The sequence below is a fragment of the Panulirus ornatus genome, chromosome 10, assembly GCF_036320965.1.
Source record: "Panulirus ornatus isolate Po-2019 chromosome 10, ASM3632096v1, whole genome shotgun sequence".
Classification (NCBI taxonomy): Eukaryota; Metazoa; Arthropoda; class Malacostraca; order Decapoda; family Palinuridae; genus Panulirus; species Panulirus ornatus.
Window position 1 is genome coordinate 22,089,873 of NC_092233.1, and position 25,251 is coordinate 22,115,123.

Consider the following 25,251-nt stretch of genomic DNA (forward strand, 5'->3'; position numbering starts at 1 on the left):
CCCTGCGCTACCTCGCTAACGCGGGCGACAGCGACAAAGCAAATGAATAAGATATATATATATATATATATATATATATATATATATATATATATATATATATATATATATATATATATATATATATATATTATAAAGTATAGTGACAGGGTATTATTAAACTAGATTTAAGGCGTAAGTGCTGGGCATGGTTATCATGGATGTAGGCTTTAGATAAGTATATGTTTAAGACGTAACTTGTGAGCGTGGGTGGTGCGGCTGTAGGATATGGTAGAGCAGATGTTTGATATCTAGGAATGGCACTGTTGGATTCAAAACGTATATAACAGTAAATTGTTGAATGAGTGAGTCATCCGTCTAATCAGCGTGTATAAAGAATGATATGAGTGTTCTTGCTTCTAACTGATTGTTAGATACAATATGATACGGCTCCGTAGGTGAAAGGTAAATGCAAACATACGAATCATTAAGTAAATGCAGTAATTACTATCTAAATCTACTTGTATTGGCATTTGTACACTCAACATATCGTTCTTCATTATACACTCTCCGTACAGATCTTGAGATGATCCGAAAATAGCAAAACCTCCGGTTTTCAGGTACCGGTAGCATTGCTCCACTTTCATAAACCGGGTATCCGTGGGAGAAAGCAGGTTTCCTCAAGTTTTTTGAAACGTTCGAGGTAGCTATACAGATGAAGATATCGTAATGATAGTCCTACCAACTACTCTGTGTAATATTTCCACTGAAACATGCTGAAATAATGTTAATGGTATTTGGGGTACATACTCCACTTAGATGTAACTTGCTGCCCTCATACCGGCTTCATCACAAGTACCACGTATCTCTCTTAGGTGTCAGTGAAAGCGGGCAAGATACCCCAGTCACTGTGCATGCCTGCGCTGGCAAACTACAGATGCGTCTGTGATTACACTTATCAGAGTTAATTCTGCTGGTTCTTAAAGATGTATTGTGATGATTCGTTTCCCATTGGGAGCATCTAAACACCTTTTCTTCAAAATGTCGATTAAATCATTCCTACGGAGACCTAATATCCCTCCATTTTCACTTGATATTTCAGTATCTTCGATCAACCAGATTTTAACATTCATCAAGTGGTGCCAGTAGGCCGTGCACAGTATCAGAATTGCAAACGAAGCCTCGACTTCATGTCTTTGGTACGTAGAGCCCCTCTGACCTGGAAAATAAGTGGGGGTCGGAGCAGAATTAGTGGAGTAATGGCCTATCTGCTTTTGTCGCTAAAATGTGTGTCGTTCTGGATTCGTAAATCCATCCGTTGATTGGGAAGCCCTACGTTTGAGAAGTATATCCTACCTTCTATTATGGGTCTCTGTTTTATCCACTGTTGTACACACTTATCTCCACGTAAAAAAAAAGAAAGAAAAACAACCAGAAAGCTTAAATTTGTTCCTACAACCGTTGTGACTTTTACGAAATGTTTGAAAATGAATGTAATCTGCACAGTAACCTAGCTTAAACAGATGGAGCTGGCTGTCGACAACACTTCCATAGTCGTTATTTGAAGTTGATTCTCCCCAGTTGATTATGTCTGTATCAAAGGATAATTCTTACCCCTGTATGCCAGCCATCATCAGATCCGCTATGATGAGAATTATTTCATGCTGCGGTATTCTTGATAACTTTAAATTCACCTTAGATTTTCATTATAACGCTTGGATGAATAATGTGCAATGTTAAAATCTTTTACATTGATTTACATTTGAACATTACCTGCTTTGATATTAATGTGCCGATACATTTCACATAAATTCCCGTTGTAGCACTGTTGCCATCTTCCAAATTAGAATATGAAGGAATGAATGGAATTGATTATGGTGATGGTAATGAAAAAGATAATCACACTTACTTAACCGACACCGAAATCCCACTAAATTATGTTTTCTCTTTATTTCAAGTTATTTCAAGAAGGATGTATGTTATGGCAACTGTGATGATAGTTATGATTTAATGCAGTATTTACTAAACCTGCTAAAAATATGGTAAATCTTTTTAATGCTGCTATATTTATCAACCTGATAATTATCATCATCCAAATTGGTAGAATTGATTATGGGCACCATCTTATCTTAATGCCATTCTTACAGTATCCGTTCTGTTCTAGGGTATGTTACGTGAAAGTATTTGCTGTCTTCAAACAAGTGAGTACAGACCTTTATCAGACTGCGGAAGCATCATAGGTTGACGGCATTATAACTTCAGTGTCTGTTATCTGTATTAAGGAACTCATTAGAACAAGCCAAGGATGTATATGTTTAAGACGTAACTTGTGAGCGTGGGTGGTGCGGCTGTAGGATATGGTAGAGCAGATGTTTGATATCTAGGAATAGCACTGTTGGATTCAAAACGTATATAACAGTAAATTGTTGAATGAGTGAGTTATCCGTCTAATCAGCGTGTATAAAGAATGAGTGTTCTTGCTTCTAATTGATTGTTAGGTACAATATGATACGGCTCCGTAGGTGAAATTTAAATGCAAACATACGAATCATTAAGTAAATGCAGTAATTACTATCTAAATCTACTTGTATTGTCATTTGTACACTCAACATATCTGTTGAGTGTACATATGGTGTACTGTGTCATATATGGTGTCTTTTCTTGGTCACAAACATATCGTATGTATGCTACTGGGACAGGTTTACAGGACTACCACATGTAGCCTCTGGTAGAATATTGTTTACGAGATCCCTAGACTCGCTCTAATACATCGTCACGAATGGTCACATGTTTGCCAAAAACCGCACGTTACCCGTAACGACCCGTTAGGCAGGCTGAGTACTTTTTAACCATAAAGTCCTGTTGCTGCAGAAATTGTACACACAACATTTGAAGAAAAAAAAAAGGGGGCATGACCCACTTACTGTGTTACTTCAGAAAGCCACTTCTCTCACTTTCCCAACAGTTAATAGACCAGTGAGGACATTCTTATATATATATATATATATATATATATATATATATATATATATATATATATATATATATATATATATATATTATTCTGCAAGAATTCAAAAAATGTTTAAATCTCCCTAATTGTTTTTTAAACATTTTTCATACCATACCTCAGTAAGCCTTGATAAATGCAAAGAGCCCTTAAATACAGTGTGAATTGTGTGCATGGGTATATATGTATGTGTCTGTGTGTGTATATATATGTGTACATTGAGATGTATAGGTATGTATATTTGCGTGTGTGGACGTGTATGTATATACATGTGTATGGGGGTGGGTTGGGCCATTTCTTTCGTCTGTTACCTTGCGCTACCTCGCAAACGCGGTAGACAGCGACAAAGCAAAATAAAAAAAATAATGATATATATATATATATATATATATATATATATATATATATATATGTGTGTGTGTGTGTGTGTGTGTGTGTGTGTTGTGGTGCGTAGCTGTACACTGATGCCTTTTTGGTAGCGAGGGCCATCACCGTATTGTAGATAACTCGCGATGGACGAAACATGATGAATGAGATACGTATATCCTTATTAAACTTTTTAAGCTTTACCGATTAAGCTCCTTTAGTTTATTGCATTCTCGTTCAGAGCCAAGCTAGATCTACATTCTTTCAATTTTTGCGCTGAAATGCTAACAAACTAGAATCGTCTACAGCTAAAAACTGCATTCATATACCACTTACACCCGTAACCAGGCCATGTCCGTTGCGCTCACATCCAAGCCTAGCTATCAGGAGGTTCTCTGAGAGGTGGGGTGCGGGAGGTACTGGGCCCGAGGGTCCAAAAAAGGAACTGGGAATTATTATTGATAAATACCTATTCATACTGGGTAAGAGCAGTGTGGTTTCAGAAGTGGTAGAGGATGTGTGGATCAGGTGTTTCCTTTGAAAAATGTATGTGAGAAATACTTAGAAAAGTAAATGGATTTGTATGTAGCATTTATGGATCTGGAGAAGGCATATGATAGAGCTGATAGAGATGCTCTGTGGAAGGTATTAAGAATATATGGTGTGGGAGGTAAGTCGTTAGAAGCAGTGAAAAGTTTTTATCGAGGATGTAAGGCATATGTACGTGTAGGAAGAGTGGAAAGTGATTGGTTCTTAGTGAATGTTGGTTTGCGGCAGGGGTGCGTGATGTCTCCATGGTTGTTTAATTTGTTTATGGATGGGGTTGTTAGGGAGGTGAATGCAAGAGTTTTGGAAGGAGGGGCTAGTATGCAATCTGTTGTGGATGAGAGAGCTTGGGGAGGGAGTCTGTTGTTGTTCGCTGATGATACAGCGCTGGTGACTGATTCGTGTAAGAAACTGCAGAAGCTGGTGACTGAGTTTGGTAAAGTGTGTGAAAGAAGAAAGCTGAGAGTAAATGTGAATAAGATCAAGGTTATTATGTACAGTAGGGTTGAGGGACAAGGCAATTGGGAGGTAAGTTTGAATGGAGAAAAACTGGAGGAAGTGAAGTGTTCTAGATATCTGGGAGTGGATTTGGCAGCGGATGGAACCATGGAAGCGGAAGTGAATCATAGGGTGGGGGAGGGGGCGAATGTTCTAGGAGCGTTGAAAAATGTTTGGAAGTCGAGAACGTTATCTTGGGAAGCAAAAATGGCTATGTTTCAAGGAATAGTGGTTCCAACAATGTTATATGGTTGCGAGGCGTGGACTATAGATAGCTTTGTGCGGAGAAGGGTGGATGTGCTGGAAATGAGATGTTTGAGGACAATATGTGGTGTGATGTGGTTGATCGATTAAGTAATGAAAGGGGTAAGAGAGATGTGTGGTATTAAAAAGAGTGCAGTTGAGAGAGCAGAAGAGGGTGTTTTGAAATGGTTTGGTCACATGGAGAGAATGAGTGAGGAAAGATTGACCAAGAGGATATATGTGTCAGAGGTGGAGGGAACGAGGAGAAGTGGGAGACCAAATTGGAGGTGGAAAGATGGAGTGAAAAAGATTTTGAGTGATCGGGGCCTGAACATGTAGGAGGGTGAAAGGCGTGCAAGGAATAGAGTGAATTGGAATGATGTCGTATACCGGGGTCGACGTGCTGTCAATGGATTGAACTAGGGCATGTGAAACGTCTGGGGTAAACCATGGAAAGTCTTGTGGGGCCTGGATGTGGAAAGGAAGCTGTGGTTTCGGTGCATTATACATGACAGCTAGAGACTGAGTGTGAACGAATGCGACCTTCGTTGTCTTTTCCCAGCGCTACCTCGCGCACATGCGGGGGGAGGGGGTTGTTATTTCATGTGTGGCGAGGTGGGGACGGGAATGAATAAGGGCAGACAGTATGAATCATGTACATGTGTATATATGTGTATGTCTGTGTGTGTATAAATATGTATACGTTTATATGTACAGGTATGTATATATGCTGTGTGTGGACGTGTATGTATATAGATGTGTATGTGGGTGGGTTGGGCCATTCTTTCTTCTGCTTCCTTGCGCAACCCCGCTAACGCGGGAGACAGCGACAAAGTATAATAATAATAATGATAATAATAATAATAATAATAATAATAATACTTATTCAAGGAGATGGAGTTAGTATTTTGAAGGTTTGCTGAATGTGTTCGAGGATAGAGTGGCAGAGATAGGGTGTTTCGGTCGAGGTGGTGTGCGGAGTGAGAGGGTCAGGGAGAATGGTAGTGAAAGCTTTGCGGAATATGAAAGCCAGCAAGGCGGTGGGTTTTGGATGATATTACAGTGGAATTTATTAAAATAGGGGGTGACAGTGTTGTTGACTGGTTCGTGAGAATATTCAATGTATGTATGGTTCATGGTGAAGTGCCTGAGGATTGACGGAATGCATGCATAGTGCCATTGTTTAAAGGCAAAGGAGATAAAGGTGTTCAAATTATAGAGGTATGTTTGTTGAGTATTCTTGGGAAATTATATGGGAGGGTAATGATTGAGAGGGTGAAGGCAGGTAGAGAGCATCAGATTGGGGAAGAGCAATGTGGTTTCAGAAGTGGTGGGGGATGTATGGATCAGGTGTTTGCTTTGAAGAGTGTATGTGAAAATACTTAAAAAAAAGATGGATTTGTATGTAGCATTTATGGATCTGGAGAAGGCATATGATAGAGTTGATACAGATGCTCTGTGGAAGGTATTAAGAGTATGTGGTGTGGGAAGTAAGATGTTAGAAGCAGTGAAAAGTTTTTATAGAGGATGTAAGGCATGTATACGAGTAGGAACAGAGGAAAGTGATTGGTTCTCAGTGAATACTGGTTTGCGACAGGGGTGCGTGATGTCTCCATGGCTGTTTGATTTGTTTATGGTTGGGGTTGTTAGGGAGGTGAATGCAAGAGTTTTGGAGAGAGGGGGAAGTGTGCAGTCTGTTGTGGATGAGAGAGCTTGGGAAGTGAGTCAGTTGTTGTTCGCTGATGATACAGCGCTGATGGCTGATTCGGGTGAAAAACTGCAGAAGCTGGTGACTGACTTTGGTAAAGTGTGTAAAAGAAGAAAGCTGAGAGTAGATGTGAATAAGAGCATGTTAATAGGTTCAGTAGGGTTGAGGGACAAATCAGTTGGGAGGTAAGTTTGGATGGAAAAAAACTGGAGGAAGTGAAGTGTTTTAGATATCTGGGAGTGGATTTGGCAGCGAATGGAACCATGGAAGCAGGGAAGAGACAAAGGAGAAATGCCTGGGGTCGCTGCATTGAAAGCGATTGAGGCCTGAATAAACAGGAGGGTAAAAGGCGTGCAAGGAATAGAATGAATTAGAACACTGTGGTATACCGGGGTCGACGTGCTGTCAATGGATTAAGCCAGGCATGTGAAACGTCTGGGGTAAACCATAGAAAGTGTTGTGGGGCTTGGATGTGGAAAGGGGGCTGTGGTTTGGGTGCATTACACATGACAGCTAGAGACTGAGTGTGAACGAATATGGCCTTTGTTGTCCTTTCCTATCACTACCTCGCACGATCTCGGGGAGAGGGGGGTGCCATTTCATGTGTGGTGGGGTGGCGACATGAATGGATGAAGGCAGCAAGTATGAATATGTACCTGTGTATATATGCATATGTCTGTGTATGTTAATGTATGTGTACGTTGAAATGTATAGCTATGTATATGTGCGTGTGTGGGCGTTTATGTATATAGATGTGTATGTGGGTTGGTTAGGCCATTTTTTCGTCTGTTTCCTTGCGCTACCTCGCTAACGTGGGAGACAGCGACAAAGTATGATAGAAAAAAATAATATTTATTCATATCTATCATGGAGGGAATATAGGAGCATAAGGCCTCAAATGCACAAAATCAGCAGAGCGCTCCAGTCCACCCCTCTCTCATCTTCCATGCCCTTTTTAGCCTTAAAGCTTATGGTATAAATCCGTAGTGGATGAAAACAGGATGACTCATGGAGAAGGGAAGGGGGCCCGAAAGAAACTTGGTAACTCCTAATAAGATTCCTCTCATGGGCCATGTAACCATGCCTACATGCTCGCAATACCCACAGACTAGCAATGACCTCAGAGGTGAAAACACTTCGCCGCACTGATACGCAGGTGCGTTTTATACATTTTATGTGTTGTATTATGCATACAGATCAACAAGACGTAACTTTCTGTTATCTTCCGTTAAATTCTGAGACAGGTTGAATGTGTTATATATATATATATATATATATATATATATATATATATATATATATATATATATATATATATATATGTGTGTGTGTGTGTGTGTGTGTGTGTGTGTGTGTGTGTGTGTGTGTGTGTGTGTATGAGAGGCAAGTGTTTTGGGAGCAGCTGAGTGAGTGTGTTGGCAGCTTTGATGCAAGAGACCGGATTATAGTGATGTGTGATTTGAATGCAAAGGTGAGTAATAGGGGATAATTGGTGCACATGCGGTGTTCGTTGTTGTAAATGGAAATGTTGAAGAGCTTATAGATTTGTGTGCTGAAAAAGGAATGGTGATTGGGAATAACTGGTTTGAAAAGAGATATACGTAAGTATACGTATGCAAGTAGGAGAGATGGCCAGAGAGCGTTTTTGGATTACCTGTTAATTGATAGGCGTGTGAAAGAGATACTTTTGGATGTTAATGTGCTGAGAGGTGCAACTGGAGGGATGTCTAATCATTATCTTGTGGTGGCGAAGGTGAAGATTTGTAGGTGTTTTCAGAAAAGAAGAGAGAATGTTGGGGTGAAGAGAGTGGTGAGAGTGAGTGAGCTTGGAAAGGAGACTTTTGTGAGGAAGTATCAGGAGAGGTTGAGTGTAGAATGGTAAAAGGTGAGAGCAAATGACGTAAGGGGTGTGGGAGAGGAATGGGATGTATTTACGGTTTACGGAAGTGATGGCTTGCGCAAAAGATGCTTGTGGCATGAGTAAGGTGGGAGGTGGGCAGATTAGAAAGGGTAGTGAATGGTGGTATAAAGAAGTATGATTGTTAGTGGAAGAGAAGAGAGAGGCGTTTGGGCGATTTTTGCAGGGAAGTAGTGCGAATGACGACGGGAGATGTATGAAAGAAAGAGGCAGGAGGTCAAGACAAAGGTGCAAGAGGTGAAAAAGAGAGCAAATGAGAGTTGGGGTGAGAGAGTATCATTAAATTTTAGAGAGGATAAAAAGATGTTTTGGAAGGAGGTGAATAAAGTGCGTAAGACAAGAGAACAAATGAAGGGGGCTAATGGGGAGGTAATAACAAGTAGTGGTGAAATGCGATGGAGTGAGTATTTTGAAGGTTTGTTGAGTGTGTTTGATGATAGAGTGGCAGATATGGAGTGTTTTGGGCGAGGTGGTGTGCAAAGTGAGGGGGTCAGGGAGAATGGTTTGGTAAACAGAGAAGAGGTAGTGAAAGCTTTTCGGAACATGAAAGCCGGTGAGGCGACGGGTTTGGATGATATTACAGTAGAATTTATTAAAAAAAGGGGGTAACTGTGATGTTGACTGGTTGGTAAGGATATTCAATGTATGTATGGTTCATGGTGAAGTGCCTGAGGATCGGCGGAATACATGCATAGTGACATTGCACAAAGGCAAAGGGGATAAAAGTGAGTGTTCAAATTACAGAGAAATAAGTTTGTGGAGAATTCCTGGAAAATCATTTTGTAGGATATTTATTGAGAATGTAAAGGCATTTACAGAGCATCAGATTAGGTAAGAGCAGTGTGGTTTCAGAAGTGGTAGAGGATGTGTGGATCAAGTATAAGCATTGAAGAATGTATTCGAGAAATACTTAGAGAAACAGATGGATTTGTATGTAGCATTTATAGATCTAGAGAAAGTATATGACAGTGTGGATCGAGATGCTTTATGGAAGGTATTAAGAGTATATGGTGTGGGAGGTAAGTTGCTAGAAGCTGTGAAAAGTTTTTATCAAGGATGTAAGGCATGTATTCGAGTAGGAAGAGAGGAAGGTGATTGGTTCTGAGTGAATGTCGATTTGCAGCAGAGGTGCGTGATGTCTCTATGGCTGTTTAATTTGTTTATGGATGGGGTTGTTAGGGAGGTGAATGCAAGTTTTGAAGAGAGGGTCAAGTATGCAGTCTGTTGTGGATGAGAGGGCTTGGGAAGTGAGTCAGTTGTTGTTCGCTGATGATACAGCACTGTTGGGTGATTCGTGTGAGAAACTGCAGAAGCTAGTGACTGAGTTTGGTAAAGTGTGTGAAAGAAAGTTGAGAGTAAATGTGAATAAGAGCATGGTTATTAGGTACAGTAGGGTTGATGGACAAGTTAACTGGGAGGTAAGTTTGAATGGAGAAAAACTGGAGGAAGTGAAGTGTTTTAGATATCTGGGAGTGGATTTGGCAGTGGATGGAACCATGGAAGCAGAAGTGAGTCACAGGGTGGGGGAGGGGCGAAGATCCTGGGAGCGTTGAAGAATGTGTGGAAGGCGAAAACGTTATTGTGGAGAGCAAAAATGGGTATGTTTGAAGGAATAGTGGTTCCAACAATGTTATATGGTTGCGAGGCATTGGTTATGGATAGGGTTTTGCGGAGAAGGGTGGATGTGTTGGAAATGAAATGTTTGAGGACAATATGTGGTGTGAGGTGGTTTGATCGAGTAAGTAATGAAAGGGTAAGAGAGATGTGTGGTAGTAAAAAGAGCGTGGTTGAGAAAGCAGAAGAGGGTGTATTAAAATGGTTTGGTCACATGGAGAGAATGAGTGAGGTAAGATTGACGAAAAGGATATATGTGTCAGAGGTAGAGGGAACGAGATGTGGGAGACCAAATTGGAGGTGGAGGGATGGAGTGAAAAAGATTTTGAGCGATCGGGGCCTGAACATACAGGAGGGTGAAAGGCGTGCAAGGAATAGAGTGAATTGGAACGATGTGGTATACCGGGGTCGACGTGCTGTCAATGGATTGAAGCAGGGCATGTGAAGCGTCCGGGGTAAACCATGAAAAGTTTGGTGGGGTCTGGATGTGGAAATGGTGCATTACACATGACAGCTAGAGACTGAGTGCGAACGAATATGGCCTTTGTTGTCTTTTTTTAAACGCCATCTCGCGGGGGGGGGGGGGGGGAGATTTCATGTGAGGCGGGGTGGCGACATGAATGAATGAAGGCAGCAAGTATGGATATGCACATGTGTATATATGTATGTGTTTATGTATGTTTATGTATGTATTCGTTGAAATGTGTAGGTATGTATATGTGCGTGTGTGGGCGTTTATGTATACACATGCGTATGAGGGTGGGTTGGGCCATTCTTTCGTCTGTTTCCTTGCGCTACCTTGTTTTATAATAAATATATAGATTAATATATAATGAATAAGATATGATATATAATATATATCACACAAACCTCCAACAGCCAGGATCGAACCCCGGACCCCTGTGCAACAGGCGGGAGAGCTACCGCTAGGCTATGATCGCCCCTACATAGGGTAATGACATAAAAACCTCCAGCAGCCTAGCGGTATCGCTCCCGCCTGTTGCACAGGGGTCCCGGGTTCGATCCTGACTGTTGGAGGTTTGTATGTTTTATGAAGGTGCGCGTTCATATGCACTTTGTTCGTATTCATATACCTCCACGTTGTATAGTTAGGTTCGGTAAAATTCTGTCTGCTGGCTGTGTGAGCCTGATGGGAAGTGATCGGTGTAGACCCCGTTGCTCACTAACATGAGACGAAGGGTATTCGAGAACATAGTATTCGAATAGTCATTTCCTATTAGGGGCGATCATAGTCTGGGGTTAGCGCGATCCTGGCTGTTGGAGGTTTGTATGATATGTATGTATATATTAAGTGACCGCATCCGTGCGTTTATATGCGTGTATTTGACATCCTTACCGAAATTACTGTTTGTGTGTTAAGGGGGTAATATACACTCGTGTTGCCCCTCTCTTAACCTTGTGTATAAATGAACCATGGCTTTCCTCCCCTGTATGTACACACACACATGCACACACACACACTAGCCTATGCCATGTGTGTGTGTGTGTGTGTGTGCGTGGTTATTGGATATTTTTGTAACAATATATGTCATCATATATGTGTCCCTTTTCCTTGTATGAAGCGAGGAGACCATAATGAGATATAGAGGGACATGACACGTTCATGCGTCCTGCAAATGGCTCAGGAATCATGTCACTATATCACTTTACAGAACACTTTGATAATGTCAGCCATGATTAATGTCTAGTAGCAGCTAGTAGCAATAGGTAACAAATTCATGATTCAGTTTCCCTACCAAACCTCATCATTATTTGCTTAGGCAATATGCATGGTGATTGAATTAATTAATTATGTATTTACTGATAAAACTTTATTCTCCAGGTGCCAAGATGTCCACGATCTGGCCCTCCCTGATGATGGTGGTGATGGTCTGCGGTGTCTGCCTGTCGATGCCTAGCGATGATCGCCAGGAACCTCGGTCCTCCGTAGTCGCCAATTCTTCTGCTCATGAGGGTGCCAGAGAATCTAAGGCAGTATCTATGCCCTCTTTAGATCTATCGGTCCAAGAGCCAAGATTGATCATCTCACGGTTGAAAATGCTCGACTTTAGAACCATCCTGGAGATGGTTTTACGGAATGCCTTCGGTCTTAAAGGTGTTCTGGATAAGGACAGTTTACTCGCAACAGATGCGGTGGATGAGTCTTGGGCAAAATGGATCCGAAATGTATATAAGTTTCTCCCTGTAATCCCAGTGAAATCTATTGACTCGCAAAACATTGAGAACCCTCTGGATGACGCCCCCAACCCCCTGTGGGATTATCTCTTGGCCTTCTTATTAAAGAGTCAGAACTTTGTCTCGGTAGATGACCAAGACGGAGACAGTGATGGGGAAGAAAAAGAAGAAAATGCTGTGAGCTCCACGACAGTAAGTTTCGACCCGATCGGTCAGCTTTTCAGCATGATGAAAGATTTCGTTACTTCTGTTGCCAAGTCTCATTCAGTTACGGACTGGTGGTATAGAGTTAAGGAACATTTTAAGACTTACTCCGTCTTTACAGAAGAAAATACAGATGCCAGCGGCAAAGGAGACAAAGATTTCGCCCTCGGCATCTTTGATTATTTTACCCAAGAATACACCTTTGGGGAACACGACCTCCTGAAGTTTGCCATCAATACCCTAATTTTCCTGGGTTTTCGGTCACTTTTCTGTAAGTATCATTTGGCTGACCAGTATTTTTGGCCGTTAGATATTCATGATATGTTTTACGTTCTCTAGAACACAATTACGGCTTTCTAATAAGATACTAATGTGATGATTAAAACACACACACACACACACACACACACACACACACACACACACACAGAACAGAGAATGTTCAGGACATGAGGCTCCGCTCTTCCCGGCCAGTATAATAGGTAAATTAGACGCATCATAGATTTTTCTGATCACTATTTCGTTTCATGAAATGCCGAGGTGTTATCAGTTTTCTGCACATTATACCTTTATATCAGTTATGGTGACAGTTAATTCAGTAAATTATTACTCTATATCAAGAATGAATAACAGGGTAATCACTTCCAGGTGTTTGTTTCTTTAGTCTTTTAAGCTTTGACCTTATCACTGAGCCCCTTTTAGACCTCAGCCTTTAAGCTTATCTTTATTCAGATTTCGTATCAAATCAAGGAATGATGTATGCTGTACATATAGTATTTCGTGAGTGCATTACACAAGCTGGTTCATTCATTTTACGATCGTTCTCTTTACATTCCTTTTAGGGTGGTAATCTTATCTTTTAGCACATCACATTGCTTGCTATTCAGGTTATTTCAAATGAGTCATTTTGACATTTTTAGACTTCACGTTTAGTGCTGGTATCTCGTGTTATGTCCCAAACGTTTTGGTATAGGTTCTTGGTATCTATCTAACCAAAGGTTTCGTACATAGTGCATAGTGCCACTGTACAAAGGCAAAGGGGATAAGAGTGAGTGCTCAAATTACAGAGGTATAAGTTTGTTGAGTATTCCTGGTAAATTATATGGGAGGGTATTGACTGAGAGGGTGAAGGCATGTACAGAGCATCAGATTGGGGAAGAGCAGTGTGGTTTCAGAAGTGGTAGAGGATGTGTGGCATCAGGTGTTTGCTTTGAAGAATGTATGTGAGAAATACTTAGAAAAGCAAATGGATTTGTATGCAGCATTTATGGATCTGGAGAAGGCATATGATAGAGTTGATAGAGATGCTCTGTGGAAGGTATTAAGAATATATGGTGTGGGAGGAAAGTTGTTAGAAGCAGTGAAAAGTTTTTATCGAGGATGTAAGGCATGTGTACGTGTAGGAAGAGAGGAAAGTGATTGGTTCTCAGTGAATGTAGGTTTGCGGCAGGGGTGTGTGATGTCTCCATGGTTGTTTAATTTGTTTATGGATGGGGTTGTTAGGGAGGTAAATGCAAGAGTTTTGGAAAGAGGGGCAAGTATGAAGTCTGTTGGGGATGAGAGAGCTTGGGAAGTGAGTCAGTTGTTGTTCGCTGATGATACAGCGCTGGTGGCTGATTCATGTGAGAAACTGCAGAAGCTGGTGACTGAGTTTGGTAAAGTGTGTGGAAGAAGAAAGTTAAGAGTAAATGTGAATAAGAGCAAGGTTATTAGGTACAGTAGGGTTGAGGGTCAAGTCAATTGGGAGGTGAGTTTGAATGGAGAAAAACTGGAGGAAGTGAAGTGTTTTAGATATCTGGGAGTGGATCTGGCAGCGGATGGAACCATGGAAGCGGAAGTGGATCATAGGGTGGGGGAGGGGGCGAAAATTCTGGGGGCCTTGAAGAATGTGTGGAAGTCGAGAACATTATCTCGGAAAGCAAAAATGGGTATGTTTGAAGGAATAGTGGTTCCAACAATGTTGTATGGTTGCGAGGCGTGGGCTATGGATAGAGTTGTGCGCAGGAGGATGGATGTGCTGGAAATGAGATGTTTGAGGACAATGTGTGGTGTGAGGTGGTTTGATCGAGTGAGTAACGTAAGGGTAAGAGAGATGTGTGGAAATAAAAAGAGCGTGGTTGAGAGAGCAGAAGAGGGTGTTTTGAAGTGGTTTGGGCACATGGAGAGAATGAGTGAGGAAAGATTGACCAAGAGGATATATGTGTCGGAGGTGGAGGGAACGAGGAGAGGAGGGAGACCAAATTGGAGGTGGAAAGATGGAGTGAAAAAGATTTTGTGTGATCGGGGCCTGAATATGCAGGAGAGTGAAAGGAGGGCAAGGAATAGAGTGAATTGGAGCGATGTGGTATACCGGGGTTGACGTGCTGTCAGTGGATTGAATCAAGGCATGTGAAGCGTCTGGGGTAAACCATGGAAAGCTGTGTAGGTATGTATATTTGCGTGTGTGGACGTATGTATATACATGTGTATGGGGGGGGGGGGGGGGGTTGGGCCATTTCTTTCGTCTGTTTCCTTGCGCTACCTCGCAAACGCGGGAGACAGCGACAAAGTATAATAAAAAAAATAATATAATATATATATATATATATATATATATATATATATATATATATATATATATATATATATATATGTGTGTGTGTGTGTTGGAAAGGATCACAATTTTGCGCGTGACTAAGATATTCCTATGAGTCCACGGGGAAAATAAAACACGAAAAGTTCCCAAGTGCACTTTCGTGTAATAATCACATCATCCGGGGAGACACAAGAGATGAATACAACAGTCAGTTGATATACATCGAAGAGACGAAGCTAGGACGCCATTTGGTAAACAATCACATGTTTACCAAATGGCGTCCTAGGTTCGTCTCCCGCGTTAGCGACGTAGCGCAAGGAAACAGACGAAAGAATGGCCCAACCCACTTACATACACATACGCCTACATAAACGACCACACACGCACATATACATAACTATACATTTCAACGTATACATACATATGCATACACAGACATATACATATATACAAATGTACCACATGTACATATTCATACTTGCTGCCTTCATCCATTCCTGTCGCCACTTCGCCACACATGAAACAGCACCCCCCTACCCACCTCCCACTCCACGCGCACGAGGTAGCACTAAGAAAAGACAACAAAGGCCACATTCGTTCACACTCAGTCTTTAGCTGTCATGTGTAATGCACCGAAACCACAGCTCCCTTTCCACATTTAGGCCCCACAAAACTTTCCATGGTTTACCCCAGACGCTTCACATGCCCTGCTTCAATCCATCGATAGCACGTCGACCCCGGTATACCACATTGTTCCAATTCAATCTATTCCTGGCACGCCTTTTATCCTCCTGTATGTTCAGACCCCGATCGCTCAAAATCTTTTTCACTCCATCCTTTCACCTCCACTTGGGTTTCCCACTTCTCGTTCCCTCCACCTCTGTCACATATACCCTCTTTGTCAGTCTTCCTCCTCACTTATTCTCTCCATGTGACCAAACCATTTCAATACACCCTCTTCTGCTCTCTCAACCACACTCTTTTTATTATCACACATCTCTCTTGCCCTTTCATTATTTACTCGATCAAACCACCTCACACCACATATTGTCCTCAAACATTTCATTTCCAACACATCCACCCTCCTCCGCACAACCTTATCTATGGCCCATGCCTCGCAACCATATGACGTTTTGGAACCACTATTCCTTCAAACATACCCATTTTTGCTCTCCGAGATAACGTTCTTACCTTCCACACATTCTTCAGCGCCCCCAGAACCTTCGCACCCTCCCCCACCTTGTGACTCGCTTCCACTTCCATGGTTCCATCCGCTGCAAAATCCACTGCCAGATATCTAAAACACTTCTCTTCCTCCAGTTTTTCTCCATTCAAACTTACCTCCCAATTAACTTGTCCATCAACCCTTCTGAACCGACTTCTGCAGTTTCTCACATAAATCAGTCACCAGCGCTGTATCATCAGCGAACAACAACTGACTCACTTCTCAAGCCCTCTCATCCACAACAGCCTGCATACTTGCCCTTCTCTCCAAAACTTGCATTCACATCTAACGACCCCATTCATAAACAAATTAAACAACCATGGAGACATCACACACACCTCTGCTGCAAACCGACATTCACTGGGAACCAATCACTTTCCTCTCTTCCAATTCGTACACATGCCTTACATCCTTGATAAAAACTTTTCACTTCTAGTAACTTACCTCCCACGCCATATACTCTTAATACCTTCCACAAAGCATCTCCATCAACTCTATCATATGCCTTCTCCAGATCCATAAATGCTACATACAAATCCATCTGTTTTTCTATGTATTTCTCGCATACATTCTTCAAAGCTAACACCTGATCCACACATCCTCTACCACTTCTGAAAGCACACTGCTCTTCCCGAATCTGATGCTCTGTAAATGCCTTCACCCTCTCAATCAATACCCTCCCATATAATTTCCCAGGAATACTCAACAAACTTATACCGCTGTAATTTGAACACTCACCTTTATCCCCTTTGTCTTTGTACAATGGCACTATGCATGCATTCCGCCAATCCTCAGGCACTTCCCCATGCACCATACATACACTTAATATCTTTACAAACCAGTCAACAACACAGTCACCCTCTTTTTCAATAAATTCCACTGCAACACCAACCAAACCCACCGCCTTATCGGCTTTCATTTCCCGCAATGCTTTCACTACCTCTTCTCTGTTTACCAAACCATTCTCCCTGACCCTCTCATGAGCTTCACACAACACCCCGACCAAAACACCCTATATCTCCCACTCTATTATCAAACATATTCAACAAACCTTCAAAATACTCAATCCATCTCCTTCTCACATCACCACTACTTGTTATTACCTCCCCATTAGCCCCCTTCACCGATGTTCCCATTTGTTCTCTTGTCTTACGCACTTTATTTTCCTCCTTCCAAAACATCTGTTTATTCTCCCTTAAATTTAATGATACTCTCTCACCCCAACTCTCATTTGCCCTCTTTTTCACCTCTTGCACCTTTCTCTTGACCTCCTACCTCTTTCTTTTATACATCTTCCAGTCATTCGCACTACTTCCTTGCAAAAATCGTCCTAACGCCTCTCTCTTCTCTTTCGCTAACAATCTTACTTCTTCATCCCACCACTCACTATCCTTTCTAATCTGCCCACCTCTCACCTTTCTCATGCCACAAGCATCTTTTGTGCAAGCCATCACTGCTTCCCTGAATACATCCCCATATTTACAACTGGTGTAATATCTAACAGTGGACCCAAGCATTTAGCACAAGGCTAGAACATGTAGCTAAATAGCATTTATCATTTGAAAACAAGCATATATCGCTTATAAGGCACGAGTACTTGACAAGAGCAGTTAATACTAAGCTACAGAATTTAGCGTTTAGTATTAGTTTACAACATTTAGTATTAGTTCTTTACATTTAGCACTGGGTCACTAGGTTACAGAATTTAACATTTAGCATTAGTTTACAACATTCAACATTGGGTCACAAACTTAGCATTAGTTCATAGCATTTACCACTGTTCACATCATTTAGTACTGGGTCACAACACTTAGTACAAACTCACAGCATTTAGCATTAGTTCACAAGGTTTAGTAGCACTACGTCACAACGTTTACCACAAGTGTCAGAACATTTTGCATAAGTTCACAGTATTCAGCATCATGTCACAACACTTCGTAAAACACTACCCATCACTAGACCTTACTCTACCATCGCAGCTCAGACTTCAACCTCCCTTTTCTGCGTTCCACAGTGCGGTCGTACTTCCCCAACCAAAGAACAGACTACATGGAGTCGTACCCTGACTACATGACAGACTATGATTACGGCGATGAAGAGGAATACGGTGAGGCCGAAGGTGACGAAGAGGAAGGATACATGCAGAATGATGAAGATCAAGAGGAAGAGGAAGGATACAATCAGTATGGTGAAGATGAAGGCGAGGAGGAGGAGGATAACATTCACTATGATTATGATCAAGAGGAAGACCAGGAGGAAGGTGGATACAACCACTATGATGATGGCGGCGATGAGGGTCAAGAGGTGGAGGAATACTACCAGTACAGTGACAATCAGGATGATAATCAGGGTGGGGAGGAGAGCAGCTACACTCACTATGATAATCATCAGGGTGAGGAGGAGAGCAGCTACACTCACTATGATAATCATCAGGGTGGAGAGGAAAGCAGCTACACTCACTATGGTAAGGAGAATCAGCGCAACTATCAATTAAATAATGACGACGGATTTAATGATCAAAATTTCAATGTCGGTTACTGGAAAGTTGCGGATCAGGATTCTCATCAAGAGGCTGGCCAAGGCTTTGATCCAAATGTTCATCAGGAAGTCGGTCATAACGCTAATCTGGGTTTTCTTAAGAGTGCCTACCAAGGTTTGGCTGAGGGTGCAAACCAAGGTTCGAACGGAGGCTTCGAACAAGGTTCAAATCATGGCTTTGACCAAAGTACCAAACAGGGTGTCGATGCTAGTGTTAATGGTTTCTATCCAAGTTCCCATCAAGGTGAAAGCCATGGCTTTGATCACGGTCAAAATCAGGGATTCGATCAAAGTTTTGATAGTTCGCATCAAAGTTCATATCAAAGTTATAGTGAAGGTCTTAAAAAAGATTTTGATCAAAATATTCCTGTAGGTGAGGAGAATACTGACAGACGACGACACGCCAGAGACTGGCCAAAACCTACCTTCACTAACCTCTCGCCAGAGTTTAATCACGGGCGGAATACCTACCAGCGTAGCAACATTCAAAGACAGGACGACACCCACCCGAGGAACAGACTCAGGTGGCGTGACATTTACAAGAATAATTACAGCTACCAGCAGGACAGCTACTGGCAGCAGCATCCCCACAGGAACAGCTACACGTACGAGCGGGACACCATTTACAGAAACAGTTACGGTCAGCAGGTCCCCTATAGGAACAGCTACGTTTACAGGCGGAACAGTGGCGATAATAAAGGCCATGGGCCCGGAGATAGAAGACCGCACGCCGCCACGAGGAGCATCAGTATCTTAGGAAAGAAGTAAATGGCTTCAGGCATTCCTTGCTACTTGCTTCTCTGTCTCTATAGTGCCAAACCGAAGTGAATAATTTAGACTCCATGAACGATACCAGCTTACGACAATCACCATTTACATTTATTCATGCGTATTGTTCTCACAAATGTCGAAATGTTTCCTGCCACATGAAAAACATAAGCGACAGGAGAGGTCTCGTAGTTTATAAAGGTCCAGATTATGCCAGGAATCTAAGACCGCCCCCTCTTCTATTGAGGGAAACTTGAGCAAACAATCCTCGTGTGGATTGATCAATTCTTTTTATCATAGTGTGAGTAAAGCTGTATGTCAGAATATTGAAATTCAGAACCAGAAGTATGAAGTTTTCGTTTCAGACCGCTACGATCGAAACATCTTGGGATTTTTTGCACTTTAAGCACGTATATATGTATACCGCTTGCTGTTAAAGTCCCGTGATAGGTTAAAGTAGGTAGGCTATTTAACAAAAAAGAATCATTGATAAGTTGATAAATCCAGCGTTCACGATATAGAGATCTTTAAGATTTTTGAAAACCGAACTGACATAAGTAAAATCTCGCTCTAAACGTGATCTTAACGAAAGCTTTTCTGAACCAGTGACGGCCCCCAGGCAGGTCCTGTGGTGGTTCACTTTGATCTCAAGTGTGGAAGTCTTGATTTACATTCGCCCTTGGTTCCAATGTTAGCCGTTACCTGACTCGTAATCATGATTGCAGCATTAAAGGACACGAACAAACAGTGGATGATTGTGGCATCGTATCTTGTAACAGTTTATTTCAAAATAAAGAACGATAGTATATAAACTTTTATGATATACTTTCAGGATAGCTATTAACTGAGTCATCTTACCTCTGAAACTGTTGCATGACGTATGAGCCCTCTGCTTTCTTGTGTCATATTTTAAGCCATGTCACACGAAAGAAAAATTTTGTTCAGGGGTAGCAAATGATTTTTTACCTGTGAAAATATCATCCCATGTTCTGCCATAAATCTAATAGATAACAATACAGCACAGCGCACTTTTGTGGATCTGACCCTCACTCCTTTTCTGCATTTGTACAACAACAGCACTACCTTTCTTTAGAGCAAAGGTTTTAACATGTTGTGAAACGCAGCAGACGGACACCCGTTCAGACGGGTACTGGCTAGCAGCTGAGTCGGACAAGATAGACTACGTCTTCCCGCAGTAGTACACGCAGAGCGACCAGGAACACGTCCGTAGTCACCTCCGTGTTAAGGGATTATCCCGTGCCCTTGGACGAGTACGGTGGAGACTAATGTCATCTAATGTTGCAGACTGTATTGGTCTATCTGTCAGATGAGTAATTTGATAAATATATTTATCATGGTCCCCAATAAAAAAAAAATAATGGAATTTCAGTAAAAAAAAAATCGCCAAATCGCCACCCTAAAAAAAAAATAAAGTAACTTGTGTGACACTACTAGGCATCACTTATGTCACGTGATGCAATAAATTCATTTGTATGAATAATCTTTTCTATTTAAGATTCGAATATGCAAATCCAGTCCATCAAATATGTAATGATTATAGACTTTTATTTGCCCGTCAGCTAGTGATAGACGAAGTAAATCAGATGCAAAAATCAACCCACATCTATGGTAAGCCCCTATTTAGATCTGATTATTAAGCCCTCGTCGTGGTGTCCAGATGATGGTATTCACTTGAGCACGTCTGGTGTTCTTACGCACACAGACGTTCATATTCGATATGTGAGATATCCATGATGGAAGAAGCCTTATTATGAAATTTGACTTCCCTGTACCGTGATAGCTTGATGATGAGTTGGGGTTGGGAACCCCAGCTCTATGAAATTAACTTGCTATAAAAATCATCCTCATTCCACTCGATCCATTGCCTGTGAATGGGAATTAATGATGATAGACAAAAGAAATCTATGTACAGGAGTATTAGCAGATAACATAATTGCAAGTCCCTCTCTTTTTGAGTAGTTTATTCAACATTTTCGCTTTATTTACATTGAATTTGAGTATAACTTAGCTTTAATGATCTGCTTTTATCATTCATATGTTTCCCATCTCATGGCATTAAGTTATAAAGCATATCTTAAAAGAACGCTAAATAGGTAAAAAGTAGACAACCGGTCGTGTGGAGTAAATGACACATAACACTGTTCTCAGCGAATTTCAAATATACTTTCTGCGTTAAACCTTAATGATACTGATAATTGTCTAGCCTATTAGATTAAAATAATATCAAATAACTCGAAGCTGTAAAATTAAGCAACAAGCTGATATAGACAATAATTTCAAGTTAAGTACAAATTCTTAACCTCGAGACAATACACGAAGAGCCAATCTAAGGTAAGAGGTCTGTTGGTTACATAAACGAAACGAAAAAAAATACGTAGGTGTAATGATCTCTGATGACAAGTCTTGTAATAACTATTAAAAAAAAAGGGATTTTTTTTTTTCGGAATTGTAAGTAGGGCATTCGATTTATCTAAAAAACTAATCTCTATACTTCATTAGTGCATCCTAAGATTAAAACTACATTGAACGGATGAAATTGTGTATAAAAGACTGTGTATTTCAGTTCAATGGAGAATATTATGCTGAAAAATTTGGTATGGCAATAGGTAACCCTCTTTCCCATTGTACTAAGTAATCTTTATATGGAATTCTTTGAATCGAAATTACTAAAGGATATCTTACCTTCTAATGCAATTTGGTTTAGGTTTGTAGATGATGTTCTTTGTGTTTGGCCAACAGTGAAAATTTACAAACATTTCTCCCCTCTTAACAATTTAGTACCTTCCATCAAATTTACCGCATAAAATGAAAATAATGGTATGTAACCATTTTTAGATTGCAAGTTTAAGTTTAGTATATACAGAAAACCTACCAATGTATGCTCATATATCCATTATTACTCATCTCAGCATGACAGAGTTAAATTATCATCATTTCAATCTATGTTCCTTAGGGCACTGCGTATTTGCAGTCCAGAGTTTATTGATGATGAGTTTGAGAAGATATATTCTATTGGATCTAAATTAAGGTACCTAGATCTTTCATTGATAAATCCCTTAAATTAGCAAAAAAGTTATTTTATAGAGTTGAACCCAAACCTCCCATTGACACCAAGAATCTTTTAGTTCTCCCTTTTAATAATAATTTTTACTTCCCATGTTGCTTAAATCCTTTAATGTAAATGTTGTCTTCAGCAACAATAATACTATAAAGAATATCTTAATCAGGAACTCACCAGAAAATTCTCCTGAATGCATCTATAAAGTGCCATGTAGAAATTGTGTAAGTTTTATGTTGGGCAGACTGGTAAGAATCTTTCTGTTAGACTTAAGCATTATAAATATAGTATAAGTACAGGACAAAAATCAAATGCCTTGTTCAATTACGTTAAAAACTACGATCATTGTATTGACTGGAGTAATGCCATCTCAGTTATTAACTCTAACTCCAGTACTACGAGAAATATCATTGAATCTTCTATTACTGAATACACAATGAATTATAACCTTAATATTAGTGAAGGTCTATACAAATTGGATAGCTTCATTGTTGATAAAATTTGTAAATAATTTCCCTCCTTGTCCACATATGATTATGATACGCTCGTTGTCTGTCTTGGACAACCTCTTGTTTACCATATGGCGTCCTAGCTACGTCTCTTCGTTGTGTATCAACTGACTTATATTTCTTTCTTGTATCTCTCCTGATGATGTGAGTATTATAATCACATCATCAGGGGATTAGGAAAACAAAATCTGACTTATTCCGTGTAGGTGTTTCCTTAGGTTTAAGCTACTTGGTACCATTTTTTTCGGAAAACGATGTCTTGAAATTATGATGCTTCGAAATAATTTCGTTACGGAATAAAGTGACCCCCCCTCCCCCATTTCAGTTAACGCACTCCCATTAACGAGCAGTTCGTACACTGCTTAGTGTCTAAACTATGTATCACAGGTCATAACTAGGTGCTGATTTCTGTGTTTGTTGTTGTACTTTGTTCTCTTGTTATTGTTCCCCATCCATAATATGTAATTATTTGTAATAAAAATCTATTTGCATCTGCAGTTTTTGTCCAGTTGCTATCCTCAAATCTGTGATATATTTGTCATTTTAGACGACCCCACAAATATTTCTTTTTTTTTTTTTTTTGTCAGTAGATGCTAAAGAAATCAATTTATTCTGTGTACGAGGAAATGGGTGAGGTAATACCTGTGACTCGTGTGAATGATGGGTGCTTAACTGATGTGTAGAACAGTTCATATGGCAACACCAACAAACATGATACTGAGTGTTTGTTGCTCGGGAGCAGACGTCGAGGTAGTTTATGGCGAACAAATCGGTGGTCATTTCAAAGTGTGAGCCAAAGCATCCTGCAGGGAAGTGTTCCCAACTTCTGTTGCCGTGTTATTTCGTCATGCAGAGCTGGAATTCTACTGTTTCTATGTGTTCTACTGTTGCCTCAAGAGAACGGAGTAGTTTTGTGCACCAATAAGTATCCCATGAATTATTCGAAATAGCTGTGTCCACTGTTTAGCATAATAAAAGGTATATGTTCAGTGCAATGAAATTTATTTTTAGAATATATACATGTAAAGTCAGGGCAACAAAAGGTGGTTAAGTTTGTACTAATTTGCATGTTATAGAGGCGTTTCATTGTGTCACTTTGATTTTGAACAATGAGGGTTTTTCAGCTGGATTATTCCTTGAAATATAACCTGCAATATTTGGCATTTTTGTGAAGGTAATGGATTTGTTTGAAACCCCTAGTATAAGTATTATATTACATGCTGAATTAAGTAAATAAGTAATCGATTATTACTCTTAGAAGATTCTGTGATTATTCGGTTTGTATTTATTCAGTATCTGTCGGTTTGAGATATTTTTGAGAGCTTTTCAAATATAAAAGCTTTTCATTGTCATATTTCAGTTTTAAAACAAAAGAGTTTTGGGGCTAAAACATTCCTCGAACTATATTAGGTGTAAGTATTGGTATGTTTGTAATTATAATACACGGTAGAAAACCTCCATATAAGAATTATTTTCATGCTGAAATCGAATCTGAGGTTTAATATATTCTTATATATGCTGGGAAACATCAAGGAATGTTAAATAAGTAATTAATGGTTACTCTATTAGAAGATTCTGTGATTATTTGTTTCGTATTTACTGGGTATCTGGTGGCTTCGGGAAGCATTATTAGATATTTTCCGTGATTATTTCAATTACAGAAGCGTTTCAGTATATTTAAATTCTTTAAGCAAAAAGGTTTTTGGGCTAAACAGTTTCCTGAACTATAACATGAAAAATTTTAATGTTTGAGAGGATAATAGATTTGCTTGAAAAGCTTTCTATAAGAATTACTTTTCATGCTGAATTTGAATCTGGGGTTGAAATATATGTTGGGCAACATTAATTAATGGCTTGTGAATCAGTAAATAATGGTTACTCCTTCAGACGAATCTGTAATAAATCGATTTTTATTTATTGCGTATAAGCCGGCCTGTGGATATTTTCCTTGATTATGTCAAGTGTAGAAGAGTTTGAGTGTTATCTAAATTCAAGACAAAAAAGTTTTTGAGCTAAAGATTTCCCTGAACTATTACTTGCATAAGAACTATTTTTCATACTGAATTCGATTATGGGGTTGAAATATATGTTGAGGACATAAAAACTCGAATGATTAATGTTGTTGCTCATTGAGATGATTCTGTAATTTTTCGGTTCGTATTCGCTGGGTATCTATCGGCTTGGAGAAGCATTATTCGATTTCCTTGTAGTCATTTCAAGTATAGAAGCGTTTCATTATACCATATTTCAATTTAGAAAATTGGACTAGAAAAAA

General features: G+C 40.2%; 1 protein-coding gene across 3 annotated transcripts in view; it reads left to right on the forward strand.

Moving 5' to 3' along the window:
- The window catches only part of LOC139750824 (uncharacterized), a 54,318-nt gene extending 30,857 nt beyond the window's left edge, over positions 1-23,461 (forward strand). For all 3 annotated transcript variants that reach the window (XM_071665592.1, XM_071665594.1, XM_071665595.1), the window contains 2 exons: positions 11,726-12,553; positions 18,097-23,461. In XM_071665592.1, coding sequence (XP_071521693.1) covers positions 11,734-12,553; positions 18,097-19,388 — 2,112 coding nt within the window. In that variant the 5' untranslated portion in view covers positions 11,726-11,733 and the 3' untranslated portion in view covers positions 19,389-23,461. The remainder of the gene's footprint in view (positions 1-11,725; positions 12,554-18,096) is intronic.
- The last annotated feature ends 1,790 nt before the right edge of the window (positions 23,462-25,251 follow it).